General features: G+C 47.1%; 1 protein-coding gene across 2 annotated transcripts; it reads left to right on the top strand.

Moving 5' to 3' along the window:
* The first annotated feature begins 251 nt into the window (after positions 1 to 251).
* Positions 252 to 27,890, top strand: si:ch211-269e2.1 (cohesin subunit SA-2). 2 transcript variants are annotated; one of them, XM_062534243.1, is made up of 32 exons: positions 252 to 358; positions 1,644 to 1,741; positions 1,948 to 2,032; positions 2,346 to 2,510; positions 2,957 to 3,053; positions 3,473 to 3,546; positions 3,653 to 3,724; positions 4,251 to 4,455; positions 5,133 to 5,272; positions 5,868 to 5,941; positions 6,710 to 6,833; positions 8,147 to 8,245; positions 9,059 to 9,138; positions 9,297 to 9,404; positions 10,050 to 10,164; positions 11,020 to 11,167; positions 11,566 to 11,669; positions 12,140 to 12,232; positions 12,597 to 12,683; positions 13,077 to 13,277; positions 13,435 to 13,511; positions 13,608 to 13,695; positions 13,910 to 13,990; positions 16,008 to 16,100; positions 16,985 to 17,165; positions 18,785 to 18,930; positions 22,374 to 22,475; positions 23,805 to 23,962; positions 24,462 to 24,590; positions 25,351 to 25,553; positions 25,870 to 25,945; positions 26,040 to 27,890. In XM_062534243.1, the coding sequence occupies exons 2-32, from the start codon at positions 1,698 to 1,700 to the stop codon at positions 26,176 to 26,178; spliced, it is 3,588 nt and encodes a 1,195-aa protein (XP_062390227.1). In that variant the 5' UTR covers positions 252 to 358; positions 1,644 to 1,697; the 3' UTR covers positions 26,179 to 27,890. The 2 variants fall into 2 exon arrangements, with proteins under 2 accessions (XP_062390227.1, XP_062390228.1); XM_062534244.1 differs by having other exon boundaries at positions 284 to 358; positions 1,672 to 1,741.
* Positions 27,891 to 27,918: the final 28 nt, after the last annotated feature.

Raw genomic sequence — 27,918 nt, 5'->3', positions numbered from 1 at the left:
TAGGCTATCAATGTATGTCCATCTGGTCAGTTCAGGCAATGTTCAGAATATAAAATTGACCCTTCTGACCAAATGCGGCTATACTGTAGGCCCTATTGCAAAAGTGTTCTTTAATTGGACATTAAGGCCTAGGGTCTCATGAAGCTCTTGGCAGTTTTACAGAATGCATAGCCCATATTTTCCTTTTCCAGTGACGTGTGCCACGAGTCGAGGTGCGCAGGCTCCATCTGCTGTATGCAAAAAACACTGCACCGCTTTTGTTCTTGCGAGCATATGCCGCGGGATGGCGCACTGAAGCCGTATGTGTCAGGATTCCCTTAAACCTCGTATACTCTTCTCTGCATGTTTTCTCTACACGGTAAGACATTGATTGCGTTCACCTATCTTTGTTATTTTTTTAGGGGTCTGACGCATTTAGTATCTGTAGAGGATATGCTGTAAGTTTCCTTGACCGGTCGGACGAATGGGCCATGGCTTGAGCTGTTGTCAGTAAGTGTTTAGTCGGAAGTGTAGGCTACGGGGTTTGTGAGGCTGTATTGTCAAACGGTGTTGTCTGTGCTGATTTCGCACGCTGACAGAGGGGAGCCTGTCAGTGAGCCCCTCGAAGATAAGCAATTGTTTCGGAGTGTACATGTGGGGGATGGGTGAGAGGAGCCGCGAAGGAATCTGAGTGATGCTACTTTTGTCCAATCAACTTGGGAGTTATGGCATTACAGACACAAGCGAAACCAATAGCTTGTTCATGTAGGCTGGATTTACTCATGCCGGATACCAAATGCTCTAGAATTTTACGCGAATCACTGACTTTTGTTTCTGCAGTATACATTGTAGCTATCTGATGCACGTGTGTCAACTGTAGAAGAATACACACCTCTCATTCTAGAGACAAAAGAGTGAAGTAGCCTACACACTACACCTACACACGTAATCGTGTATGGTCAAAGTCAGTCAAGATCTGCAAAAGCCATCGAAATACCTGAGCATATGTGCGACTAATATCAGATAATAGTAGTACAGCGGCAATAGTCTTAACCTTTATGCCATTCAGTTGTGCACTGTAGCCTACTGCAAATGGGTCTGTTCTTTCTACTCAGAATGAGGCAAGTCTGCCATAGTAGTTACAGTAGGACTCAAAGGTTATTTAGGTCACGGATTCATCTCAGCCAAACACTCACAGTAGCCTAAAGAGAAACCTACTCGCGTAAACACTCACTGGCATTTCCGGATTTATTGTGACTAGTAAACTGGTTCACTCACTGTGTCCTAATAGTAAAACCCTGTCTGTTAAGCGTATGCTGCTTTTAAACCAAACAGAAATAGTTCCGAAGAGAAACAGGAAAGCAGGAAGACACTGCAACAAGTGTGGCTTTTCAACAGCTTACCTGTTCACAGCGACTGATGCAAGACAAAATAGAGATGATGCATTTTAAAGCCATTAAAGATCTATTCATGGGTTTCGTCAGGTCCCTTTCCACAGGTGTATTAATCAAGCACCATGCAGTCTGCATTGATAATCAAGGTACTTGATTTTATACACCTGTGGAAAGGGACTTAATGAAACCCATGAATTGAGTGTCTTATGTGAAAATGTACAAGTGAATTCATGTTTAGTTTATTAAGGCAGACTTTTTGCTGTTTTCCAGATAATTTTATACATAATATACTCAACAGCTACCTGGAAAATGATCTGAAAAGAGATGATAGCTGAGCCAACGTTAATCAACAAACCATCGGTTCAAAAGTAAGCATGCCAATTGGTTATAGATTAACAGATTTATGACCTAGGCTATGCTTAAATGTTTAAAAAGGAAACTACATAGTGTTTGACAAGTTTGCTTAAACATTGATATGTTACAATGTTGTTATGACAATATAACTGCATTGTAGCTGCATTGTGTTGTCATTGTTACTATGCCTTAATGCTTTAAAAAAAAAAAAATCCCACAGCGAGAACGAAATTGTGGATCATAATTGTTCTGGGGCTGCGAACCGTGCCAGTGGAGGGAGAAATGAGAACAGACAGAAGACCGTGGTGGGTGGAACAAACACAACACACACCGTTCCTCACAAAACACCTCAAAAATAAAAAAAAAACCTCAAAGTGAAACTCAAAAACCACTATGGTGATTTTATTTGGTTTATACCTGTCACAATCACCTCCCCTCTATATGTTTCCAAACGTTGCCATAGACATTGGGAATGTTATACATTTCTCCAAGACATTGTGTTCTTGCTCTTAGAGCACCATTATCTAAGTCTACTCATCAATTCACATCACTTAGTTTGCACGTCTACTGAAATACACCTCAAGGCAACGTGTTGATGTTTGTGGTCATGACACACAGAGAGGGAAAAGGAAGGCCCGAGAGGGGGTGGAGAATGCCAAACGCAAGCACTCCAGAACCAGCAATGGAGGCCTGGGCAGAGCAGAGAACGGGCGCCCCAGCAAGAGGGACACGGAGTCGGTCACCCTGTTTGAAGTGGTCACCATGGGCCGAGGGGCCATCCAGGTACATGGGAGGAGCACACAGCTGTGAAAAAGTGTCTGATTGGGATTTGTGTCAGTGGCACTATAGATAATAGTGCAAGACCATTGTAGGCTCAGCTCTTCTTATGTGGTAAAAATGTAAGCATTTGTTTTTTCTTTTGTATAAGTAGAAGTGTAAGTATACTTTTGAGCATTGATTTTAAAATAAAATGTTGGTTAAATGTAAACCTTTTTTTTGTTTGTTTGTTTGTTGTTTTTTTAAATGTAATATATATTTTTTAGTTCTCTAAGTTATAAATGTTTTGTTTTTGCCTTTCATTTTCCTCAAGGGGAGCTATGAATGGCATACATGTTACAATTTGCTGTTTGGCCGTGAACGTCAGTGTGTCTGTCCAAGCTGTTTGTAACACCCATTATCCCATTAGAATGATCCCTCCCCCTCTGAGCTCTTGTGTGCTCTTTGCACAGGCCGTGGTGGATGACTGGATCGAGGCCTATGTGATGGACAGAGACACCGCTCTCCTGGACCTCATCAGCTTCTTCATCCAGTGCTCAGGGTGCAAAGGCAAGGCATATTCATTAATTCATCAACACAACGATTCCTTTTGTTTTTGTTTGTTACAATAGGGACAGTACTTTTTGCATTGCAACGTTATTGCTTGTCATAGCATGATCGTATGGCTAATGCATTCCATTTGGCCCCAATAACTCATCACCCCACGGTTACGCCACCCCTGCAAGGAACATGTTGAGTATTTGTGGCTATTTGTGACTCTCTTTGCAGTGATGGTGTCACGCATGTGGGATTTCAATTTGCTTGTGTTAATTAAGAGGTAGTCTCCTGGGTGGATCTTTTTTTGATATTATTATCCCACAAGCTTTTTGATGATGAATTATGAGTTATGAGATGATGAACTATTGTCAACACAAATCTTCCTCCCACCACTGCTGCTGATAACGAGGCGTGTTCTTCATCCATCATAGGGTTGGTCACAGCAGAGATGTTTCAGAGCAGAGACATTGATGTCATGAGCAAAATGGTGGAGGATCTTGATGAAGTAAGATTCACTGTCGCCTATGATTTTTTCCCCTACTTTGTGTTCCAAATTCAGTCCCCACTCTGTATGGCTGACTGAAACTGTATACTTGCTTACTTTTTTTAAGGGTTCGGGATTGCAGTACAAGAGGTTCATGGCTTTCCCCTGGATCCTCACTGTCACTTGGCCCATGGACGTGGTGAGTGTGTGTGTGGGGGGTTGTGTCATTTTCTGTCAGCCACTCCTTGTGCTGTCACTCCTGTATGTCACGATTCAGTGCCTCGGACATGCAGGTGGACAGGCCGTTTAGCAGGTTGCTGTGAGTAATGGCCAGCTTGGTCCCCCTAAACAGCACTGACATTGTCACTCTGAGTTAGCCACTTGCTGAAACTGTTTGCCACTCAGACTAGTGGAAATCTGTTAAATCTGTGTACTCCTGAGCATGGAGGCGAGCAGAGGCACCATTAGATTAGATAATTGTTTGTTTGTTTGTTTGTTTGCTTTTCTTTCTTTTGTTTGTGCTTTCATTGTTTGCATCTTTGTTTTTTGATCCTTTTAAAAAAATCTGTCTTCTTTTCTTTCCAACTTTGTTACTTCTTCCTCACTTGGTCTCTCTCTCTACCTTCTTTCTTTCACTTCTCTTTTCTTATTTCTCTCTCTCTTTCTACCCCCCCCCCCCACTCTCTCTCTCTCTCTCTCTCTCTCTTTCCACCCCTCTCTCCCAGGACTCTGGTGAGTATCCTCTCATCATCACCACTCAGTACTGGAAGCGCTTCCGCTCGCAGTTCTGTGAGTTTGTGTCGGTGCTGGTGACACGCTGTCAGAACTGCATCATCTTCGACGGCTACCTGATGAGCACTCTGATCTCGCTGCTGACCGAGCTCTCCGACTCGAGGCTGCGTGCCTTCAGGCACACCTGCACGCTGGCAGGTAACGTCTGACCATACATCCAGTCCTTCCTTTCCCCTTCAAAAATGTCATGCTCAAACCTCAAGTGTATGACAGGTTTGTCAGGCAGGTGAAGAGATGTTTGCTGCGTTTCACTGCTAGACAGGAGATGGTGATATGCTAGCCGTGGCTCCTGGTGTCTTGATTGTTGGGGAGTTTGTTCATTTAAACACACATAGATAGATAGATAGATAGATAGATACTTTATTGATCCCCAAGGGGAAATTCAAAGCATAGAGAGAGATAGAGAGAGGGGGGCATAGAGAGGAAGAGTCACAGAGAGAGATATACAATCAAAACAAACCGACACACACACACACACACACACACACATGTTGTCGCTGTTGTTTTTGGTGTTGTTGTTGGTATACGGTTTTATACCGTTATTATGGACATATGGTCCATATGTCTCCTTGGTTTGCTGTTCCTGTTACTGTTTCTGATGAAGTGTTGTCTAACTGACTGCCCTCTCCTTTCCTCTCCCCTCCTCTCCTCTGCTCTCCTCTCCTCTCATCCTCTCCACTCCTCTCCTCTCCTCTCATCCTCTCCACTCCTCTGCTCTCCTCTCCTCTCATCCTCTCCTCTCCTCTCATCCTCTTCTCTCCTCTCGTCTGCTCTCCTCCTCCGTTGTGGTGTGTGCTGTGTGCCGTCCCCTGCAGCGGTGAAGCTGCTCAGTGCGCTGGTGAGCCTGAGCGTGAACGTGGACAACAGCCAGAAGCTGCTGGAGGTGGAGAGGTCCAAGTACCCCGGCCGCCATGCCTCGCCCCGCCTGGAGCGCATCCAGAGGAAGGTGCTGGAGGTGGGTGGGCTCACGGTCTCATGCGACTTCCAGCAGAACAGTTCTGCCCAATATGTCCGAGAGGCAAAACCGCATGCACAGTTATTATGTTGATGTGAAAGGTTACTGCTGAAGTTCTGCTGAAGTTCTGAAGATTTTCGTTGACTATCTTGAGCCACTTGGCTCCACTGTTTTCATAGCGATATTGCCTCTAGAGAAATGGGTTGGTAATAGTCTGAGTGAAAATGTGTTGACTCCACAAGCTGGGTAAAAGAGTCGTAAAACTGTGTGATGCGTTTTTGACCCAGCCGCTGGGCCCTAGAGATGATGGAGAAAGTTTTCTGTTCATTAGTGCACTGTTTGTTGTCTACAAAGCAGAGGTTTGGAGGCCAACTATTAAACTTCAAGAAATTGGATTCAGCACATTTTGTTTCATGAACTGAAATAATCCTCCAGTTCCACAACTCGACCAATACATTGGGTTTGTACCTGTTCTGTCATGCAGTGTATCTGAACGATGGGTAAGGATCTGTCTCAGGCCTGTCTCAGGCCTGTCTCTGTGGTGCATCTCAGAAAGGGCTGAGTTTAATGTTTAATCTCCCTGTCACTCTTGCAGCTGCAGGAGAGGAAGCTGGAACTGGAGAACATGATGGATGCCATCTTTAAGGGGGTCTTCCTCAAGCGCTACAGGTGAGCTGCATCCCCTCTCCCTGCTGGGTAAGGCATAATGGCCGCTGAGGTGTCCCTGATATTTGGGAATTAATGGGCGAGTCAGGGGGCAGAATACGCCATGATGCAAAGTGGAGTACCTCCACCAAGTGCCAAGACCAAGTGCAGTATTCCTGTCAGTAGCTAATAGAGTCCTGCCTCTGGATGTCATAGATGCAGCCCACCTAATGGAAGGGCGGAGAATTTTTACTCCTTGATATCTGATATCTCATGCCTGATGAAGGTCTAACGACCGAAAGCTAGCACTCAGTAAAGCTTTAAACTTTTTTGCACAAAGACTTAAAGTGTGCGGATTCCTCTTTAAAATACTCCTTGATATATGAAAGTTAGACACACTGTAATTATGTCCCCCTTTGTGGGGGAAGTATTTTACATCTCTGTGTTGTTGCAATTTGAAAGACTATGACGTTGACCTCTACCATCTTCACATATATATGTAAGGCAGCCTTGAATGGTGCTTGACCTAAGAGTTACAAATATAGTGTAAACCCCTTCCACATGTATATTGTCAAACATGCATTCAACCCAGAGTTTACATTTATTGAGGAGACTGAGACTCTCTGACAAAATCCTCACAGCACAAAATGCACCAGCGTAGTTCCCTAATAGCGTACGACTGCATTGTAAATGCGTCTCGAAATTGACACGGCCGAAACCCTTCCTTTTCATCAATTCTGAATGTGCTGCCTCGGAGTTGACTCTCTGACATGCTGTCAACGCCGCTCGCAGGGACGTGGTAGCCGAGATCAGGGCCATCTGTATGGAGGAGCTGACGGTGTGGATGCGCCTGTACGCCAGCGTGTTCCTGAATGACAGCTACCTGAAGTACGTCGGCTGGATGCTGCACGACAAGGTGCGCGGGGCCCACTTTATTTATACACATGACACTCACTCACCTGCTTCCGCTCCGGCCCCCTTCCCCCCACTTGACACGGTGTGTGTGTGTGTGTGAGGGAAGTGCTTTATTTATTTGGAGGGGTTGGGGGAGTTATTTAGCCTCTGGGTCCCATTAAACTACATTTTGTGTGTGTGTGTGTGTGTGTGTGTGTGTGTGTGTGTGTGTGTGTGTGTGTGTGTGTGTGTGTGTGTGTGTGTGTGTGTCCCATTAAACTACATTTTGTGTGTGTGTGTGTACAGTATGTGTGTGCATGTGTGCATTTTTCGGTATTTGCATTATGTGTGTATGTGGTTTGTGTAAGGGTGTGTGTGTGTGAGAGAGTGAGAGTGTGTGTGTTTGTGTCTTGGTATTTGCAGTATGTGTGTATGTGGTGTGTGTAAGGGTGTGTGCATGATGTTTTGTGTGTGTTGGTCTGTGTGTGTGTGTGTGTGTGTGTGTGTATGTGTGTGCGTGCATGTGTGTATGTGTGTGTATGTGTGTGTGCATTTGTATGTGTGTGTAAGTGTGTGTGTGTGTATTGTCCAGGTCATGTCCAACCGAGGCTGACTGACAGTATGCCCTGCAGCAGTAGAGTTTAGTGTGGTGCGTGGGCCCTTACCTCAGGGCACTGTTCACAATGGACAGCTGCTCTTAACGCTGGAACATCATTATAAGATACCCGGGATAAGGAATATCATTCACACACACACACACACACACGCACACACACACACACACACACACACACACACACACACACACACACACACACACACACACACACACACACACACACACACACACACACACACACACACACACTGCTCACACATATACACACACAGTATTTTTTATGTCTGGACGTATGTCAAGTTTGTTTTCCAGTAAGGGTCATAGTGGTCCAAATATTTGACAAATATCCACCAAGACTCGCACTGTTTATTAAGCTTATGAACATTTAGGTGCATTGTTAAATTTGCTAGTGTAATGAGTGACTAGTATAGTGGCTATATGTGTGTTTCAGCTTTTGAAAAGTCATTAGTTAAATATGTTGTTACTATGTGCGGAAACTGTGTTGTCAGCATCTACTGTACTGTAAAACTCTGTACCAGGTCAAACTCTGGTTAAAGGCATGGTATCAATTTCCTCAACAAAAGTTTGCTTCTTTGAAAGAATGGATGTCTGGTTTGACAAACCTGTCTGACTTCCAAAAGTCTTCTCAACGTCGCTCATAAAACCACACCAGTCCTCCTTCCTCAGCATCCACAAGTGCTGTTTTTTTGTTGCAGCAACCAGACGTGCGCCTGAAGTGTGCTCTGGGACTGCAGGGACTGTACCTGGAAGAAAACCTCAGCCTCAAAATGGACCTCTTCACCATTCGCTTCAAGGTACAAATACCAAATACCCCCCCCACACACACACACACACACACCTCTGCTGTGGCATGCTCAGCCTTGAGTCTGTCTGTTTATGCTATCAAACTATTAACTCTTAGTTAAAGCTAAATCAAATTAGTTCAAATTAAATTTGAACCCAGAAGTACACAGTGAAATTATGAGAGAATAGGATTCCTCTTATCTGCAGTATGTTTTTAAAGATGCACGCACAGAGCATTGCAGCTTCCATGAGTTCATAATATTAACCAGTTTGTACTTTCAGAGACTGTATAAAAACTGAAGGACTGAAACAGTAGACTCTGCTAGCTAGCAATATAATGGCTAACTCCTCATCTGAGTCGTATAGATGGCAGCCATGCCCCCACTGCCTGTGCTGTGCTGTGTGCGCTGTTGAGGGCAGCAGGTCAGTGAACCATGACCTATTAGTGTGCCGTCGCTGAGGGCCCCTGGCCTGCCCCGGGCTTCAGGGGGCCCCTCTCCACTCCTCCTAGCCTGCCCCGGCCCTCATTATGAACTGCAAATGACCGCCTTCAGGTCGTGGGGCGAGCATCCACGGGGGCTCGGGTTAATGAGGGCATGGTAGGTACCTGTGTGAGGCGAGACAGGGGAATGGATTCACAAAGATGTCAGGACGAGTGAGAGAGATGGCAGGTGATGAATGGCCTCAGCAGGAAGCTGAGTTGGTTAGCTTAGCTTAGCGTAGCTGCGTTTGGATATTGTGTGGATTGTATGGGGATGGTCTGTGTTGGGGTTCTGAGTTGTTGTTTGTGTATGAGTCCATGTGTTGTTGGGGTTGTTCTGTAGGAGAGGATGCTCTCCATGGTGCTGGATAAAGATCACGAGGTGGCCATGCAGGCTATGAAGCTACTGATGTCTGTCTCTAAGTGAGTCTTCGTGCTGCATCTCTCTGTCTGACAGTCCAGCTCTCCCTCTCTTTCTCCCACACTGTTTCTCTGCCTATCTGCTCACCGAATGCTATGAGATTTGCCAAACTCCACAGTGAACTGTGTCTGATCCGCGCTCTGTTCTGTGGGTCATGCAGGTACTGTGACGACGCCTTCTCTCAGGATGACTTCAAGCACATGTTCCAGTTCGTCTACTCCTCCAACCGGCCTCTGGCGGCCGCCGCGGGAGAAATCCTCTACTGCAGGTCAGTGAGCGGCCACCCGGCGCCCTAATGGCCTCGCTCACGCAGTCCGTGAAGAAGGCACACTGGCACAGGCAGCCGTGGAGCGACCACAGCGCTGGCCTGGGGTCTGCTGCTGAACTACAGCAAACAACTCCCAGACTGTCTTTGTCCTGTCTTTTCACTTTACCGTAATTTCCCGACTATTAGCCGCGGCTTATACATTGATTTTGCAAAATTTCTTCCACTATGAGGTTAATACAGGGGGGCAGTTAATATGGTATTAATATGGTTTTGTTTCTTTTTACTTGCTTAAAACACTGTGCTGCGGCTTAAACACAATGCGGCTTATATGCGGGAAATTACTGTATTCCTCTTCTTCCTTCTCTGTCGTTTTCTGTTGATTTTTATTGGTGTTCATGAAAGAACTGCTTTCTACACTCTGAAAATGAATTGTGTCGTCCCTATCTGTACACAGAGCTGTGATTAAAAACGACGCAAGTTGTGTCGTTTTCAACACATTCGTTCTAAGAGTGTAAAGTAGGGTAACTGAAACCCGCTGTTGGTTTATCAAGTGTGTAGAATTAAGAAACAAACATGGACCCTTTTTTAATGGAATGAAACCATGTTCTTGTCCCCCCCCCCCCCCCCCCCTCTGTTGTGTCCCAGACTGCTTGCTGAGCCTGACGTGGCGAACAGGGAGGGGGCCACAGAGGCGGAGCGGCACCGAGACCTGGCGCTGGCCAGAGTGCGCGCCCTGATGCACTTCTCAGAGGACAGCGAGGTGAGACAGGCACGCGCACAACTCAACACCCTTAAAGAGAAACAAAGAAAACAGGGTAGCGTGAAGACAACCACGTGCTCACAACTCAACAACCTTGGGGGCGCACAGCGCTCGTACCATATACGGGTCTGAGTGCCCACGGGGACCCAGGTTCGAATCCAGCCTGCGGTCATGTCCCGATCCCACCCCATCTCTCTCTCCCACTCGTTTCCTGTCTACCTCTTCACTGTCCTATAATAATAAAGGCAAAGGCTAAAGGCCAAAAAATATACTTAAACAAAAAAAACTATTGAACAACCTTAAAGAGCAAAGAAAAAAGGGTAGAGTGCAGACGACCATGTGTTAACATTGTGCATTGAGTGATGCGAAAGATAAAGTAAAAAATATAGCAAAATAAAGCATCATATTAAGACACGTAGCTAATCGTCATTAAGAAACTTAACAAACCTCTTTGAGCAAGCCTGTGGTGACAGAAAGACCCTGTTGAACACAGTCTAGTTATACAGTATATTGTGTGCACTGTATGTCTGAATGTGTCTGGGTGTGGTTCTGTTCAGGGTTTCCTGTGAAAAGGATAATTTCCCTCTTTTGCTTTAGTGCTTAGTAATTCATACCCTGGCCTCTGAAGTTGGTGCTCTATCCACAGAGCAAAATTAGTCAAATTAGTAATTAAAATGATTGTGCTGTGTGTGTGTGTGTGTGTGTGTGTGTGTGTGTGTGTGTGTGTGTGTGTGTGTGTGTGTGTGTGTGTGTGTGTGTGTGTGTGTGTGTGTGTGTGTGTGTGTGTGTGTGTGTGTGTGTGTGTGTGTGTGTGTGTGTGTGTGTGTGTGTGTGTGTTGTGTGCCTGGTGTCCAGCTGCATGAGCACGTGGTGTACCTGGTGGACAGCCTGTGGGAGTGTGGAGGGGCCGTGCTCAGGGACTGGGCCTCACTCACCTCGCTGCTCCTGCAGCCTTCGCCATCCTCCTCCTCTTCCTCCTCCTCACCTCCAGCCCAGGAGCAAGGTAAGATCTCTCTCTCTCACACACACACACACACACACACACACACACAGACATACACACACCACACACACATGCACGCGCACACACACACATCCTCACATAGACACACACATACAGACACACACTCACACAATCAGACATGCACAGATTATCAGACTTAACTCACCTAGATACATACACTTAAATACACCCACTCTCCCGTTTCTCTCTTTCTCTCTCTGTCTCCCAATTCATACCTCACATCTTATGAAATACCAGGACAAAAATGTTTATGTGTATTATTTTACAGTTAAACCAAAACCTCTGTAGAAAATTATTATTCATGTTACTGTATTTGTGTGTGTGTGTGTGTGTGTGTGTGTGTGTGTGCGTGTGTGCGTGTGTGCGTGTGTGTGTAGTTGTGAGCCCTGCTGAGCTGCGCTTTGTGCTCGAGGTCCTGTTGGCATCGGTCAGACAGGCGGCAGAGGGACCTCCACTGACGGGCAGAGCCACAGGCAAAAAGGTGCCAGCGTCACACCACATATGAACACCCGCATCCACACACATGCAGCCCTGCCCTCACCACTGGGCCGGACACAGGGCCGAGTAGTAGCAATGGTAGTAAGGACGCTAACGCTAGGACTGTCGTTTACGTAAATGCTAAATCATTTTAGCCCATATTGTTGCAGTTATCAGGGGACTGGGCCGAGAGCACAGATGCCTTATATACATTGTACACAAACTATGACCATCGTTTTGTCAGCTGAAGCAATATAGATAGCTGTATAGAGGAACTGAAAGGGCATTACATTGCACGTTGCACACAATGTTTATGTGCTGTTCTTGTTAGGGACAGTTATGACAGGAAGGCATTGGAGAAAAATGTGCAGTATAATACATTCAGTAAAGGACAAGTTCCAGTTTACTATGGTATCGTGGCGATGATGATACTAAGAGTCTAAGTGTGTGTGTGTGTGTGTGTTCTGCACGCAGGTTATCGGTGCTAAAGACAAGAAGAGTCAGCAGGATGAGTGTGTCGGCCTCACGGCTCACCTGCTGAGGGTGCTGCCTCAGCTGCTATGTAAAGTAGGTCACTGGGGGGAACAGCTTGATAAATCACCCAACTACACCTCTGGCAAACCTCTGTTACTTTAGAATATGTCTATCTATATATTGAAATATGTCTGTCTATGTATCTAAAGAAAGATTAGTTTGTAATCTTGAATAATTTTAAGTAATTGTTCTGGTATGTTGATGCCTTGATAAATCTCTGGAGTGAAGGCTCAGCTAAGCTACAGTAGCTAAAATGTCTTTTGCTTTCTGTAAACACGTCAGGTCAGGTGGAGCCTGCAGTGTTTTGTGTGTGTCGGATGTTTGATGATGAGGTGTAGTGCATGCAGCAGGCAGCCATCGTGTTTTGACACTTACAGATCCTCTGTTGTCTCCCCAGTACTCAGAGGATGTGCAGATGATGACGTCGCTACTCAAAATACCTCAGTACTTCCAGGTGGTCACGTCAGGAGAGGAACACAGCGAGGTGAGATCTGCAGCTCCATGTTTGTATACTTCCAGCTGGACGTCTGAGGAGTTGTTAGCTTATTTCCACAGAAGAACCCTGTAAAAATGTCCATTTAGAACCTATTTTATTTATTTGGGCTATTCATTGTGAAGATGCATTTGTGTTTCCCTACATTTGGATCCTTGGACTTCTATGTAAACTCCAAAACGTTTGGCTGTATCAGTGAAAACCTTTTTTTCTTTGAATGTTGTTTTCGTACACATGCACACAGGGACACTGGTATGACTTACAGCCCTCAGGCCCACAGAAAGAATTTAATGAATGTCAACAGAGTGTACCGTCTCCTCTGTATCTCCCCCTGGTGGCTGGAGTCTGATAGTGCATATCTCTCCCCCCCGTCCCCTACTGCAGGCTGTGCAGGGCCTGCTGGCTCGGATGGAGGCTGCTGTGAGCGGGCACACTGACCAGGCTCTGCTGGAGGCCGCTGCCCGCTCCTACCTGGCACTCCGCTCCGACGAGTCCCCCTGGCACGACCGTGTGATCCCCGTCATGGACCAGCTCATCCAGCGCTGGACCACTCACCTGGGAACGCTTTTAGAAGACGTGCTAAAGGTGAGCGCCATCACCTACAGTACGCTTTGCTGTAGGGTCTGGCCCATGCACCGTCTTTCTTTGTTCTGTTTCTGTTGCTTCTTTTGTTTGATGCTGCCGCGTTTCTGGCTAAATTTATGGACAATGCTCGGACATTACCCTTCAGTCTTTGCTTTAGGAGGGACACTTCACTGAGGATAAAGAAAAAGCTGAAGAAGTTCTGTCCACACTGAGAAAACTTACTGCTTTCCATAAGTATGTATGGCAGCTCCATATTTGAACGATTTCAGTTTTTTTTAACTCCTTTGTTCTTTTTGTGAAGTGATGTGACCTTGTGACCTCTATCCTCAGTGGTCAACACATGTCCAAGTGGGGACTGCATGACCAGGTGTCTAAACTGCTCATAGCGGAGACCAAGCATGGAGGACTTCCTGCGGAGGTACTAAAGCTATGTCAATTTAAAAACGAAATGACTGCTTTATTTGGTTATTTATTGTAATGCTATTACTGCAACTTGTTTTTGAGTTGTCTGATGCCAAACAGGAACAAGTTTTCATCCAAGAAGGCATTCCACTGCAACTTCCATGCAGTATCCTGGTCTTGAAAGCTCTCATGTCCCTGTCTCTGTCCCTCTGTCCCTCTCCGTGTCTCAGGTGGTGGTGGAAGCTATGCGGTGTGTGGGTCTGTCTATCCTCTGGAAGCTCCACAGCTTCGGTGAGGTGGCTGCCTCAAGGGTAAGTCTAGTCCGGTGCGCTGTGCTGCAGACCTGGACACGCGGGGGGCCGGGGGGATTCAGCACTTAGAGTTAGAACTACCAAACCAGTCTCTGAGCGTCTGCACTCACGACAGTGGCACAGACAAAGCTGGCAAATCTAACCCCCAACAACACTTTTCTGTCAAATTCATTTGTTCTAATCTGTCAGAATTCATTTGTTCTCATTTATTAATTCAGATAATTGCTCCTCATGGTATTCTTTAGATGTTTGTTCAGTTAAACGCATCAATAATAAAAGTATGAACTTTAAGGAGGAAACAAGCCAAGTGGCCTGGGTTGAGCCATAGACTCCATAGCCACACAGTCAACAGTCAAACATGTTGCTTCAACAGCATGGAAGGGAGAGGTGTGATTTGATTGGCTCAATATCAGCAGGTCTTGCCAGAATGGCGGTCTCTACCTTTAGGTTTCCATGCACACGTTCACCACGTCCATACCAGGTTCAAAGTGATGAATTAGTGGTCAGATTTATCTTGATGATGTAGCCGTGTGGCTGGGGTGGAATATGATCTGTCAAAAAATACACACACACAGACACAGACACACACACACACACACACACACACACACACACACACAGAGCCTTTGATGTTGAGAGAAGCAGCAGCACTACAGAGCGCAGGCCAGAGCTCGTCAGGATCCCCCCTGGAGGTTACGTCTGACGCGTCTTTTTTAATAAGTTACGCAAATGCCAGTGATTTGATGCGCAGTTGCCACGGGCCAGTGGGCCCCGGTGATGGATTGGAGCAGTCGCGTGTGAGCGGCTACCTGCCCGTGTGGCGGTGGGACGCGCGTAACGTGATCCGATCGCTAATGTCCGCCTGATTAAGCCCACTCCAACCCACCCCCAGTCTTTTCCGACGCGCTCGGCATAATCATATTTCCTGCCTCCGCGGTGACCTCTGACCCCCGGCGGCACTGAAATATTGATGGACTAATGTGGCTGGAGGCAAGAGGAGGGGGCGGCGGCGGCGGCGGAGGAATCAGAGCCGAGGCGTAAGGATGACCACGTCCACTGGAAAAGCTCTCCATCAATAACTGACAGGGGCCCGGCTGGAATTCCACCACTTGGGCCCCTATCTGCAAGTCTAATGTCACTGTGTGCCACTGGGACTGTGAAAGTGTGTGTGTGTGTGTGGGGGGCAGGGTGGGGGTGGGGGGTATTGGGTATGACAGAGCCACACTTAGAGGAGAACGAGGGGGGATTATTATCATCATTGGATGGAAACAATCTCTCCTGGGTCCTTGGGAGTGAAATTGTGCCGTCTTTGTGACGTGCCTCTGCTACACTAAACTGAAATGGGACAGGCAGGCACTTCCTAAGCCCCCCCCCCCCCCCCGCTCCTCCCCGCTCCTCCCTCCCCCCCCCCCCCCGCTCGTCCCACTCCTCTTCACCTCCTCCTCCTCCTTGTCTTCGCTCCCCGGAGCGCCGCGACGCTGTAATTATGAAAGAGGAGGTTTTTTTCCCCGCGTACACGAGGGAGCGTCGGTGCGGCGGCTGGCGTCGGGCTTTCATCCGCGCGCCGCTCCCCGAGCCCTCCCGTGCTCCGCCATCACATCGCATTATTTAGCCTAATTACGCCAGCGCAGTCTCTGTCTGCCGACGAGCGCCTCTGAAGATGGGCCCTGCTACCCTGCACTCACACACTTCTCTCTCACACACATCTGTGTGTGTGTGTGTGTGTGTGTGTGTGCGTGTATGTGTGTGTGTGTGTGTGTGTGTTTGAGCTTTTTAGATGACAGAGGGTTGATATATTTTTCCCCTACCTTCATGTTATTGATCTGTTTTTGCGCTGGATTGTGGCTTGCTGTTTTTTTGAAGTTAAAAATAAAATGTCTCTTCACGTCATGCTGTTAATTTTCTGCCTGATTTTTTTTTTCTGTGTGAAAAAGTGGGTATATGCCATTAAAAGACAGTGTTCCTGTGTGTGTGTGTGTGTGTGTGTGTGTGTGCGTGTGTGCGTGCGCGCTTTCAGGAGGCAGTCATCCGCCAGAGGACCCAGCTCCGAGCCTTCTGTGAGAAATGTCATCGCTGCCTCACCCACATGGAGCAGCAGGTCCGGGAACAGGTACCGTAGGACATGTCTGCCTGTCTCTGTCTTACCAGTAAAACTCACCCACATCGTAGCAGGTCTGGGTACAGATACTGTAAGACATATTCACTTATCTCTGTCCTAACACTGTCCTAAGTATGACTCATCTGTGAAATCTAACAGTCAACGGCGTATCCATCAACACAAACTCAAATCATTCCATTCCGGAATTTCCAGAATTCCAGAATTGTCACCCCTGCTTGGAGTTTGATCTTTGCTTATTTGAGTCGGACTATTGTTTTTGATGCCGAAATACCATTAGCCGGACTTTGTTGTTTGTAGAGAGTGCGTGTCTGGCAGCCGAATCGTTTCCTTGTTAAAGTCCAACGTGAACCGAGGCCTTCGGGGTCAGAGAGGCTGTTTACAAGTGGAATGCCTGCAAATCGGCCGTCCCAGTCGTCCGCCTCTCGGTATCGCCCCCATCAAGGCCATTTCCTAATGGCGTGTAGTTTGGTGGAACTGCCTGGAGAAATGCAGACATGAAAAAGCCGCCCTGCGAGTGGCCAAACTCCTCCGGGGTGTTTCATCTGCGCTCCCCTCCTCCGGGACCCTGGCTGTGTGGAGTAATGGAGATGACTCTTAACTGTCCTGGCCAGAGAAAAAGGCCTCACTTTGTGGATTTATTGTAGTCGATCTCCATCACATTTGTCTCTGATAAAAAAAATAAAAAAAACATCCATTAGGAAAACCATGTCTGTCTATAATACTGCATGCCGTTATTGATTGCGTTGTTGTTGCAGTTGGAACACAGCAGACTCACATGGGTGTTAGACTGGGCTGTTGTTTTTCGATCCGCCATTGATGTGGGTCAGGCTCTCAGACTCAGTCACGCACTGTCCCTCTCTGTCCGCCCCCCGCAGGCCTTTGTGTCCCTGTGTGACGTGCTGGTGGCCCATAACTACCAGCTGCAGGTGTGGGAGCCGGCCTCAGGCACCCCTCTGCTGCTCTACGCCCCCGACCCCAAGCTGCAGAAGGCCCTGGTCACCTTCATCCTGGACCACGTCTTCACCGGCGCCGAGACCGACGGCCACAGCACCCGGGGTGAGAACACACACACACACACACATTTTACGCTCCTTTTCACTACTTCTTTTTGCCACATGTGCAGAAAAAGACAGCTTTGCCTACTTTGCCTTTTTCTCGTTAAGTGTTTCCTAAAAGTGAGTCATTGTGGTATTTTTGCTGGCAGACTGATGTCCCAGAAAACCATGTAATTATATATATATACACACCAAGTAGCTGGTGCTACCTTTTTATACAGGTGTCTGACGGCTTGTGTGATTTTCAGTGAGCAGCCTAATTCCACAAGGTGGCAGTCTTTCTCTTTGTTAGACATGACGGCCTGCAAGATGTGGCCAGTTCTGAAAGAAAAATACTGGCACTTCAGCCTGTTGGCTTATTAATGGTAAAATATTCTCATATGAAATGTGTGCGCGCCGTTTGATAAATTAAGTCTCTGCTTCGCCGTACGCACTGGGCCAAGAAGGATTGACTAGCTTTCACATTCGCCCATTCAAGCGCGACCTTTCGTTTAACCCCAGAAATCTGCGAGGAAATCAAGCAAACGCAAATTAATTTTTATACATCTCTATTAGACAGCCAGTCCAAGAGGTCATTAGCGTTTCTTATCCAGACGTTTTCCCGACAATCATTAAACGGGCAATTTCACGGAGAGAGGGCCGTTAGTGCGCCCCCAAAACACAAGGCTGAGAGAGATGCAGGTCACTGGTCATTTCCAACAGATTAGCTGATCGGAAGAGAAATTGCTCTGGTAAAGAGGAACATTATTTCAGCGTTTTTTCCCCGCGTCCAACAAAAGCATTTAGAGTTCCGAGGCAGGAAAACAGCGCGCATGGAAATGGATTACACAATAAGCAACTCAGATCAATACAAATAACGGCAGGCTTTTATTTGGAATACAGTATTTTCCGCATGCAATAACATCGCTTTGTTGTTGTATCGAGTTAAATAATGAATTTATTGATCAATGGATGCTACTGATCTAATGGATATTTAATCATCAGCAGGAAATTGAGCACATTTAATCATGTTGTGTCTTCAGACACGTGCACTAGGGAGGCCCTTCCTTTTGGCTCTCCCATACGCCGCGTTTTCATCTTTTTGCAACAAATGTAATCTGGGTGTATTGGCTCGTAACAAGTAATAAAAAGAAGCCTTAAGATTCGATTTGGTTCTTGTCTCCTATGGCACGATCCAAACTTGTTCTATTAGGTAGTGGCTCCAGGAGTCAGGCATTGGACAGAGACTGACATTGAGTTATGGAGTGAAGGTGTTGGCTTCTCACTTCAGGAGGATATTTTATTACATGTTGGAAACACACTTGTCTCTGCATTCTTTAAGTGTATTATCTGTTTCTTACTTGACGAATGCCAAAAACAGCTGACTCCCACTCCACCCCTCCCTGTCTCTGACTCTGTTTTGGTACGGTTGTAGTAATATACACATTTTGTGTTAAAGAATAGTGTACAATGATAGGGAGGATATTTAGTGGCATAATTCATTTCTCTCTCTGTCTGTCTGTGTGTGTGTGTGTGTGTGCATGTACGTGTGCGTGTGTGCGTGTGTGTGTGTGTGTGTGTCTTTGTGTCTGTGTCTATCTGAATGTGTGTGTGTGTGTGTGTGTGTGTGTGTGTGTGTAGTCAGTGGTTTGGACACTGAGTGTGGCAGTACTCGGCTGGAGGACCTGCACAAGCGGCGGAACCTGCTGGCTGCCTACTGTAAGCTGATCGTGACCAGCGTGCTGGAGATGAGCCTGGCTGCAGAGATCTTCAAACAGTACATGAAGGTACCCTCTCCCTCTCCCTCTCCCTCTCCCCTCCCTCCACACAGCCCCACTACACGCCAGTGATCACCACCAATACAGCTGCTACTGTGAAGAACTTTGGACATTTTGATTTTCATATGCGGTACATGACAAAAAACGTTCGACTATGCAAAGACAGAAGAATGGAAACTAAATGTGAAAGTAGATGCGTCGCTGATAGAAGCGTCCAGCTGCGCGGGATATCTGACAATCTGAGACTAGCGGTGTGTTGAGTGCCGTTGTCTGGTCTGTGATCAGTGAGGAGAGCGATGTTCTCTGTCTCTGCCTATCTGCATCTGTGAGTTTCCGTGCCGCAGAGAGCCACGGCAGAACAAGAGCAAACAGGATATGAGGTTGTGCAAAGGTTAAGCAACTGATCGATCGGAATCAATAGCACGCTCTCTCACGTGCTCCGAGAGTAGCCCTCTCACGTGTCCGGCACAACAAGTGAATGTGTGTGTGTGTGTGTGTGTGTGTGTGTGTGTGAGAAAGTGTGTGTGAAAGTGTGTGTGTGTGTGTGTGTGTGTGTGTGTGTGTGTGTGTGTGTGTGTGTGTGTGTGTGTGTTTGTGTTTGTGTGTTGTGTGTGTGTGTGTGTGTGTGTGTGTGTGTTGTGTGTGCGTGTGTGTGTGTGTATGTGCGTGTGTGTTTGCAACAAGTGAATCTGCCCTCCTGTCCAGCCTGTCCTGGGGTCAGTGGGGCAGAGTGAGGTGTCAGGCTGGAGCAGGGGAGGTCAGACAGATTGCACGCTATCGATTGCATGTTTATCCTCGTTGGCCTGGTGGGTTGCTTAGGAACTTTGTTGGTTCCTCAAACATGAGCTAAATAGTTGTGAAACTGTGAATTGAGAAATGTTCACACCACAGACAGCAAATAAATAGAATATGCTCAACCGCAGCTGGCTTGAAAAAAAAAGAGCAGGAAAATGTACTGTACAGTTATGTGTGTCAGTCTGTGTGTGCGTTTGTATTTGTCGGTGTCTGTTTTTGGTGTGTGTGTGTGTGTGTTTGTGGTGTGTATGTGTGTGTGTGTGTGTGTGTGTGTGTGTTGTGTGTATGTACTGTGTGTGTGTATATGTGGGTGTGTGTGTGTGTGTGTGTGTGTGTGTGTGTACTGTGTGTGTGTGTGTGTGTGAGGGTGTGTGTGTATGTGTGTGTATGTGTATGTAAGTGAATGTGTGTGTGTGTTTGCACATACATGTGTTTGTGATGGTCTGCCATGCCTGGTATGCCGGCCCGGTGCAGAAATTTGGCCTGGGCAGCCATACCCTCATCAACATTCCTCCTGATCAAGGCAGACTGCTCCACCACGTGCCCCCTCCACCCCCTCCATCCCCTCCACCCCCCACCTCCGCCTGGCCGTCACCATGAACGATGTCTTTCAAAGTCGGCGGCGGATGACAGAAATTTGGCGCGGGTCAGAATAAAACCCCTGCGTGCTTGTTTTGCCCCGGCTTCCTGCGCTCGCCGACCGCTGCGACTGACAAGCCATCGCCTGTTTACAGGCTGACCTGTTGGCTGCCAATCCGCCGGCCTGTCCGGCCGTGTTGAATGCATATTTTATTGGAGGTAAACAGGGGGAGATGCGTCTGGGCCAGGGGAGGGAAGTCATGTGTCAGGTGAGGTCTGTGACAGACGGATGGAGGTCTTCTGCTCCGTACTACTCCCGCGGAGTGGAGCCGTGCCATGCTAACGCGGGGGCTAATTTGGGCACCATAGGAGCATGTGAGTGGGGCCAGCTGCTTAGCCCACACTGTCTGTGCCCTGTTTCTCTCTCTCTCTCTCTCATTATGTCTTGTGTCTCTCGTTCTATCTCCACCTCTCTCTCTCTTCTCCCTGGGTCTTTTTTCATGTCGTTCTCTGTCGACATCTCTCTCTCTCTCTCTCTCTATCCACCCCTCCCCCACCCTCCTCCCGTGCTGCTCCCCCAACTCCTCTGTCCCCGGGTCACAGAGTCCGTGTGGGAGAGGATTTGTCTGATCCAGCAGGGTCTCCAGCCTGTGCTGCGCTGTGCTGTGCTGGGGGGGAAGGGCTGTCCAGAGTGGGGCTCCGCGGCAGATTATCTCCCCCTGCTAGAGAGGCTCGGCATGCAGGCCCAGGCCACTCTCCAGCACTGATAGGCCCATGTCCAGAATACGGGACACAACCCAATGCCCTATACACACACCCCAACAAGTGTGTGTGTGTGTGTGTGTATGTGTGTGTGTGTGTGTGTGTGTGTGTGTGTGTGTGTGTGTGTTTTGTGTGTGTTCACTGCTCCCATGGACAGGTTAAATGCAGATGAAAAATCTCCTTCAGAACAAAATAGCTTAATTTAACTTGACAACAACACTGAGGCCAGCAGCACTGGCTCTGACTCTGAGTGCGAGAGGCTCTCTAAGCTGGAGAGGCCAGGTCAGTGTGCGCAGCACTCCGTGTGCATACGTCTCCACGAGGGCACGGCCGCTCCACAGGTCCCAGATCAGAGGGAGTGGGATGATGGTGGTGGTGGTGGTGGTGGTGGTGGGGGGGGGGGGGGGGGGGGGGGTAAATGCGGAGCACATGGCGGCGTTGCTGTGCAGCAGCAGGGGGCGGGGTCTCGGTGTTAACCTTCTCATTCAGCAGTGGATTAGGCGCTCGGGAAAGGAAACGAGGGGGAGCAATTAATTGGAGCAATTAATCTCCAGCTAGTCAGAGTGTGCTGTTAAACCTCCAGAATTATGAGCTTAGGTGTGATGAATGGGAGTTTACAGCGCACACACACACATGCATACACACACACACACACACACCCATACGTACCCACACACCCACTTACACACACTTGCACACGCATACGCACATTCCCACACATACACTCCAGGCCCTCTGGAGCAGATTTGCTCTTTTGGGCCACCAGGGCCGGACAAAGCGTTCTTTAGCGTTTACGTGTCGAGGCGCCGCAGCCCAAGAACTCTCTCTGGTCAGCCACAGAGCCGACGGGCCAGAGAGACTCCGTGAGCAGGGACGACGAGAGGCTCGCGGAGCCGAAAAAGCACTGGCTCAGCAGGCGGCCAATGGCATCCATCTGCTTATGCGACATCACAGACGGAGGCCCCTGCATTCCCACGGCAACAACATGTGCTCGGAGACCCTGTGGGGACAGCATGCGTGTGTGTGTATGAGTGACCCCAAAGTTCTAAAGAAACACTGAATGTTCTCTCTGTCTCTCTCTGTTTTTGTCTGTGTATACGTGTGTGTGTGTGTGTGTGTGTGTGTGTGTGTGTGTGTGTGTGTGTGTGTGTGTGTGTGTGTGTGCGTGCGTGCGTGCGTGCGTGCGTGCGTGCGTGCGTGCGTGCGTGCGTGCGTGCGTGCGTGCGTGCGTGCGTGCGTGCGTGCGTGCGTGCGTGCGTGCGTGCGTGCGTGCGTGCGTGCGTGTGTGTGTGTGTGGATGTTCTTTCTCGTCGCAGTACTACTCTGACTTTGGGGACATCATCAAAGAAACCCTGAACCGGACGCGGCAGATGGATAAGATCGAGAGCGCTCGGACACTGATGTTGTGTCTGCAGCAGGTATTTATTCATTATTTTAAAATATCTATCTATCTTTTTTCTTTCTGTTTCTTTCTCACGTTGTCCTTCTATTTCCCACCTTCCTGTCAAAGACGGCCATGAGGTGTCAGATGGAGTAGAATGGAGAGTCAAAACACAGCCCCCCCCGTCTGTCTTCCTCATGCTCAGTCTTTCCATCCATCTATCTCTCATTCTGTCACTGTTATCTCATTCTCTTGTTCCATCACTCTGTCTCTCTGTCTCTCTCTCCCTCTCCCTCTCTCTCTCTCTCTCTCTCTCACACACACACACACACACACACACACACGTTCTCACTCTCCATCCCTCCTTATCGGACACCTCTATGCAGGGCACATCTGCTTGGCCTCATGCCAACTCATGCCACCTCTCCGCCCCCACCCCCCATGTTGGTCCTGAATAGCCCCCTGCAGCTGTCAGCACCTCTCAGACACACACAGAAATCCTCCACCAGGACCCCCCCCCCAACACACACACACACACACACACACACACACACACACACACACACACACACACACACACACACACACACACATACACACACTCAATCCGTGAACCCATCGGAATGTTCTAGATCACCTCCATTCTTTGTTTGGCCACCGCTAGATCCCTAGTGAGGGGCAAGGGATTGGAAAAACGGAGGGGGACTGATGACCAACTGTCACCGGTCCCTTTTTATGTGTTGGCTCCTTTGACTGGTTTAAACCAGAAGAGGACACACATACTGTGTGTGAAGTGTGCAAGTGTGGAGGTATGAGAAAGTGTCCTTGTTCTGTGACTCATTGGTCTCGTATGGTTGATTGTAGTGAGGAACTGATGAAGTGTCTGGAGATTAATCAACGCTTTCATGGGCATTCAGCCCTGGCCCAGATTTAACTGTGCATTTGGTAGTGTGTGTCAATCCACCAGGCTGCTCTTTATGACTGCACCGTATGGCCTTGCGTTGACTGTCAAACCCAGTGATCAATCTGAACAGTGTGAAGAGGGAAACCCTTCTGTGTAGATGGATCAGCTATGAAATATTTTTTTGGCTGATTTCTCACGCTTGTTTATTCTCTCCCTCTCTCTCTCTCTTTCCACTCATCCACATATTTGCTCCTCTTTTCTCTTCTTGTCATTCTCCCCATCTCTTATCTGTTCTCTCCATTTCCTTTGACTCATTTCTGTTCTTCTTCTGTCTTCTTTCACTCCCCCATCATTCTCTTCTCTTCTCTTCTCTTCTCTTCTCTTCTCTTCTCTTCTCTTGTCTTGTCTTGTCTTGTCTTGTCTTCTCTTCTCTGACCCCCCCCCCCTCTCTCTGTCCCTCAGCTTTACCTACGTCTGAAGCAGGAGCAGGATGGCGGGAGCATCGGGCGGCGCTCGGATGTGCAGACCTACAGCAGCATTAAGGAGCTGGCCCGCCGCTTCTCCCTCACCTTCGGCTGGGACCAGATCAAGTCCCGCGAGTCTCTGGCCATGATCCACAGGTGGATTGATCGATTGATTGATTGATTGATTGATTGATTGATTGATTGATTGTTTTCTGGATTAAGACAAAAAGACAGTAAATCCAAAGAATGACATGGTAAAGAAAAGTACTTATTTTTAGCATAGTCCTTGCGAGGTAGCCCACTCAATACACCACAAAATAAATGTTTTAGTTTATTTAAATTGTCCCTCAAACTTTTCCCACTGAGGGCACCGGTCTTTAACTACCCCCTGTAACTGGAAGATCTCTTCATTGTAACCCAGTCAGTGAGGATGTGCAGTGCTACCCAAACACTCTGGGGGTCGTTGACCCTAATGTAACACCTGCTGCAGTCTCAGCATGAGCCATCCTCTACTACAGCATTGCTTGTGCATCACTTGCTTTACCAGGAGGTCTATCCTTTATGTGTGATTTGGATAACAGTGTACAGATCAGTTATATTTTCATTTTAAATGTTCTGTTTTAACATTAGTGTTTTGTTTTTGTGTATCCCGTAGGGATGGCATTGATTTTGTGTTCCAGGGCTTTGTTCAGCAGGCAGAGAAGCACGCTCCTCCCAACATCACATACCTCACCATCCTCAGCGAGTTCTCCAGCAAGCTCCTCAAGCCAGACAAGAAGACTGTGTAAGTGTCCGCAGCTCTTGCAGACTGATGCTGGGATGTCACGTGGTGGCAGCAGACAGAAGGTCACCATGGTCACACAGTCAGTAGTGTAAATGTAATGTAAATGTAACGTCAGACCTTTTGGGTCAATTCAGTGAGAATATATTAGAGAATGAGATTAGTGGTACATCAAGCCTAAAGCCAGAAGTGTGTTCAAATTTGACGGTGGAAGCGTTTTCTTTGAAGGTTTTTTTTTGTGCAGAAGTGTTATAATAATTTGCTTATGTAAAAGAATTATGATATAAATCACAGCACAAACTTTTGCCTCTGCTGAATTTGATTGAACCTCTGGGTTTAGGCTCAATATACCATGAATCCGTTTTCATAGTATAGCCTACTGTAGGCCTCTGGTGTCAACATAACAGATGAGCATTGAAAACAAGAGATAGGCCGCACTATGCATAAGCAATCACCATTTATTCACACAGACGCGTTTCGGCGCTCTGCCTTCCTCAGTGTATCACAGTCTGTGTGAATAAATGGTGATTGCTTATGCATAGTGCGGCCTATCTCTTGTTTTCAATGATAGTCTATACTTTGGTCAGCACTCTAAAAAAGTTATAAGTCTTGAGTGAAGCCTGCTCCTACCTTTACGAACTAACATAACAGATGAGGAAATCCAGTCAGAATTCAGTAATTGTCAGTTAGTCATCCAATGCTGCACGCTTTTCCCCCAATTCCAGATTACCAATCTATCAGATTATCCCTCTTGTGTGCGTAGATACAGCTACCTGCAGAAGTACGCTGGCGAGCACACGGTCAACAACCGGGAGGAGTGCTGGAAGCCGCTCATCTACTACCGGGCCTCCCTGCAGGCCACGGCCGAGGGGGACGACACCGTCTCCTACATCAGCTCCGACAGCAACCGGCCGTCACTGTCCAGCCACTCGCGCTGCCCCTCCGTCAGGCACGCGGCCTCAGACGGTACGCTTGCATCGTTTACGTCCGTTTCCAATGGTTTCCAATGTTTACATTAGAATGGTTTCAGCATTGAAATGGTCTCCATTGGTTCAAATGTTTACATTAGAATGGTTTCAGCTTTTAAATGGTTTCCATTGGTTCAAATGTTTACGTTACAATGGTTTCCACACTTCAGTGGTTTACAATATATGCAACGTATAAATATTATTCAGATATTGACTTAAAATGGTGAGTTCATTGGCTACATACAGTATCGTCCTCATGTTCAGACAACTGCATGATAGTTTGCATGCTCAGCTGGTTTTGGTTTGTCTGACAGGTGAGATGAAGACCTCAACCCCACTCGCCTGCATAGAGACCAAAGGCACCAGGCCCACCCCGAGGCCCCTCAGCAGGTGAGCCAATGTTGGACACGTTGGTTAGCCAATAAGAAACCGAATATCAGTGATTGACAGGAGTGATTTGACTCTGTGTCCCCTTATTCCACAGTCCAATCGAGAGAAAGGAGGCGGAACAGCGCCCTGTGGTCGGCGAAGAGCCAGTGGACAGCATCTCGCAGGCCTCTGAAGAGCCGTCAGCGTCCAGATACGACAACGACGAGGTGGACGTGGACATAGTTGTAGGATGATGGCGGCGCTCACCCTGATGTGTTCACTGGGATTTAGTGTGACTGCATATCATAGGCTTGACAATGGATTAGGAATAGGATTAGGCTTTGGATATCTAATGACTGTATTATGAATTGTACTCTGCAGACATCGGGACCTCTACTACACCATCCTGTCACAAAGACAGCAGTTGGTTTCTCTGAGCTGATTACTGTCTTAAGTGATTTGTGTCAAAAAGTTCTTAGAACTCACTTTGAGAACAGTCTCTTAGTAAGATAGTCCCCCCCCACCCACCCACCCACCCACAGGGAACACTGAACACCTTTTACAGAAAAATGGTTCACTGTAGAACTCTCTGAGCTATTGAATTTAATGCATAAAATATTAAGACTCTTGCCGGGAAACGGTTCTCTGTAGAACACTTAAAATGTTCAGTCTCTTGCCAAGGTAGAGATTGTTAGGAGAACCTTTTTTTATTTTTTACATTTGTGGGGACTTTTTCTAAGTTTTGACTATGCTAGTGCCATGCCTTCCTTTTTTTCAATTTCCTGCAGCACGTAAAACTATATATTTTTATCTAAATATACAACAATACATTTGGGTTCTGAATGGGTCTACATGGGTTTACATCATCTCTCCAATACGGTTCTGCTGTAATACTGTGGACTTATATTGACCCCATACTGACCTGTAAACATCCCCATAAATAGCTAGCTTTATTTTACTCATGTTAAGCTTTAAGTACTTGCTGTTAAATGACCATTGTTTTGGACACATTTAGGCAATTGTGCAATGTTATGTAAATTATTTTCATATCTTTTGCTAAATGCACTTAACTTTAATACTTTTAAGTTCTGTTGTGTATGCAGCAGCTTAATTTTGTTTGATGCACAAATACACATTTTAGGGTAAAAGAGGTATTGAATGCACTCCTGATGAGGGACATGTGTAGGACATTTTGTTATGTAGCAGACGAGTGAACTGTTGGCTTTGAGGCCGTCCAGTTGTACCCACACACTACAGCTTTAGGGGCCGTTAAGTTTGCATTCGCGCTCACATTCACTTGGCTAGAAAGCAATATGAAACCGAAATACTCCCATTGGCCTTAGTTTAAGGAAATAGAAAGAGGAATTAGGAACAATGAATTGAGTCAAATACTGCTGCATGAGAGCAGTGAGGGCAAATGCAAACTTAAGTCACGGCTCAGCCACTGGTTTGGTCAGGTGAACTTCTTGGTAATATTTTTCTGGGATAGTCTGCCTAGACAGATTGATGGTTTGATGAAATTCAAGCTCAATCTTTCGAATTTTGTTTGAACAATTGGTGAACCATTTAACCACAACCACAACCATAAATTGTTGCTAACAGAGCATTTGCAGATAATGTGCTGATCATATGAGCATCTGTATATATAGTCCATAAGAAACTATAAAGTGAAGTGCGACCGATGTCCAAGTAGGTGTGAGTAGGAGTATGTCTGAGTAGAAGAGAGGTTTTTGCCTCGTGCTCACCACTGTTCTTTTGCGTATGGCAGCTCTCCATGTACATCTGTGACCAGTGGATCCGTGTACTCTGTTCAACGTGTACGTCTATGACCAATAGATCCGTGTACTCTCTGTTCAACTTGACGTTTTTTTACTTGTTCACTCTGGTCTGTAAGAAAATGACTTACAAAATAATCTTTCTAATGCACCTGTCCTGACACTAGGACTAAAATAAAGCTTAAGAAGCTGTAAAAAAAAGTTGCTCTCAATGTTTTT

Source organism: Sardina pilchardus, chromosome 4, assembly GCF_963854185.1.
Source record: "Sardina pilchardus chromosome 4, fSarPil1.1, whole genome shotgun sequence".
Classification (NCBI taxonomy): Eukaryota; Metazoa; Chordata; class Actinopteri; order Clupeiformes; family Clupeidae; genus Sardina; species Sardina pilchardus.
This window is presented reverse-complemented; position numbering and strand designations above follow the sequence as displayed.

What these genes read in the sequence shown, in the direction of transcription:
- si:ch211-269e2.1 (XM_062534243.1), top strand. Translation starts at nt 1,698, where the DNA reads ATGATAGCTGAGCCAACGTTAATCAACAAACCATCGGTTCAAAA. An exon ending in GTGAGGTGGCTGCCTCAAGG is followed by an intron (nt 13,991 to 16,007) that starts GTAAGTCTAGTC and finishes GCGCGCTTTCAG; the next exon opens with GAGGCAGTCATCCGCCAGAG. An exon ending in ACCCCGAGGCCCCTCAGCAG is followed by an intron (nt 25,946 to 26,039) that starts GTGAGCCAATGT and finishes CTTATTCCACAG; the next exon opens with TCCAATCGAGAGAAAGGAGG.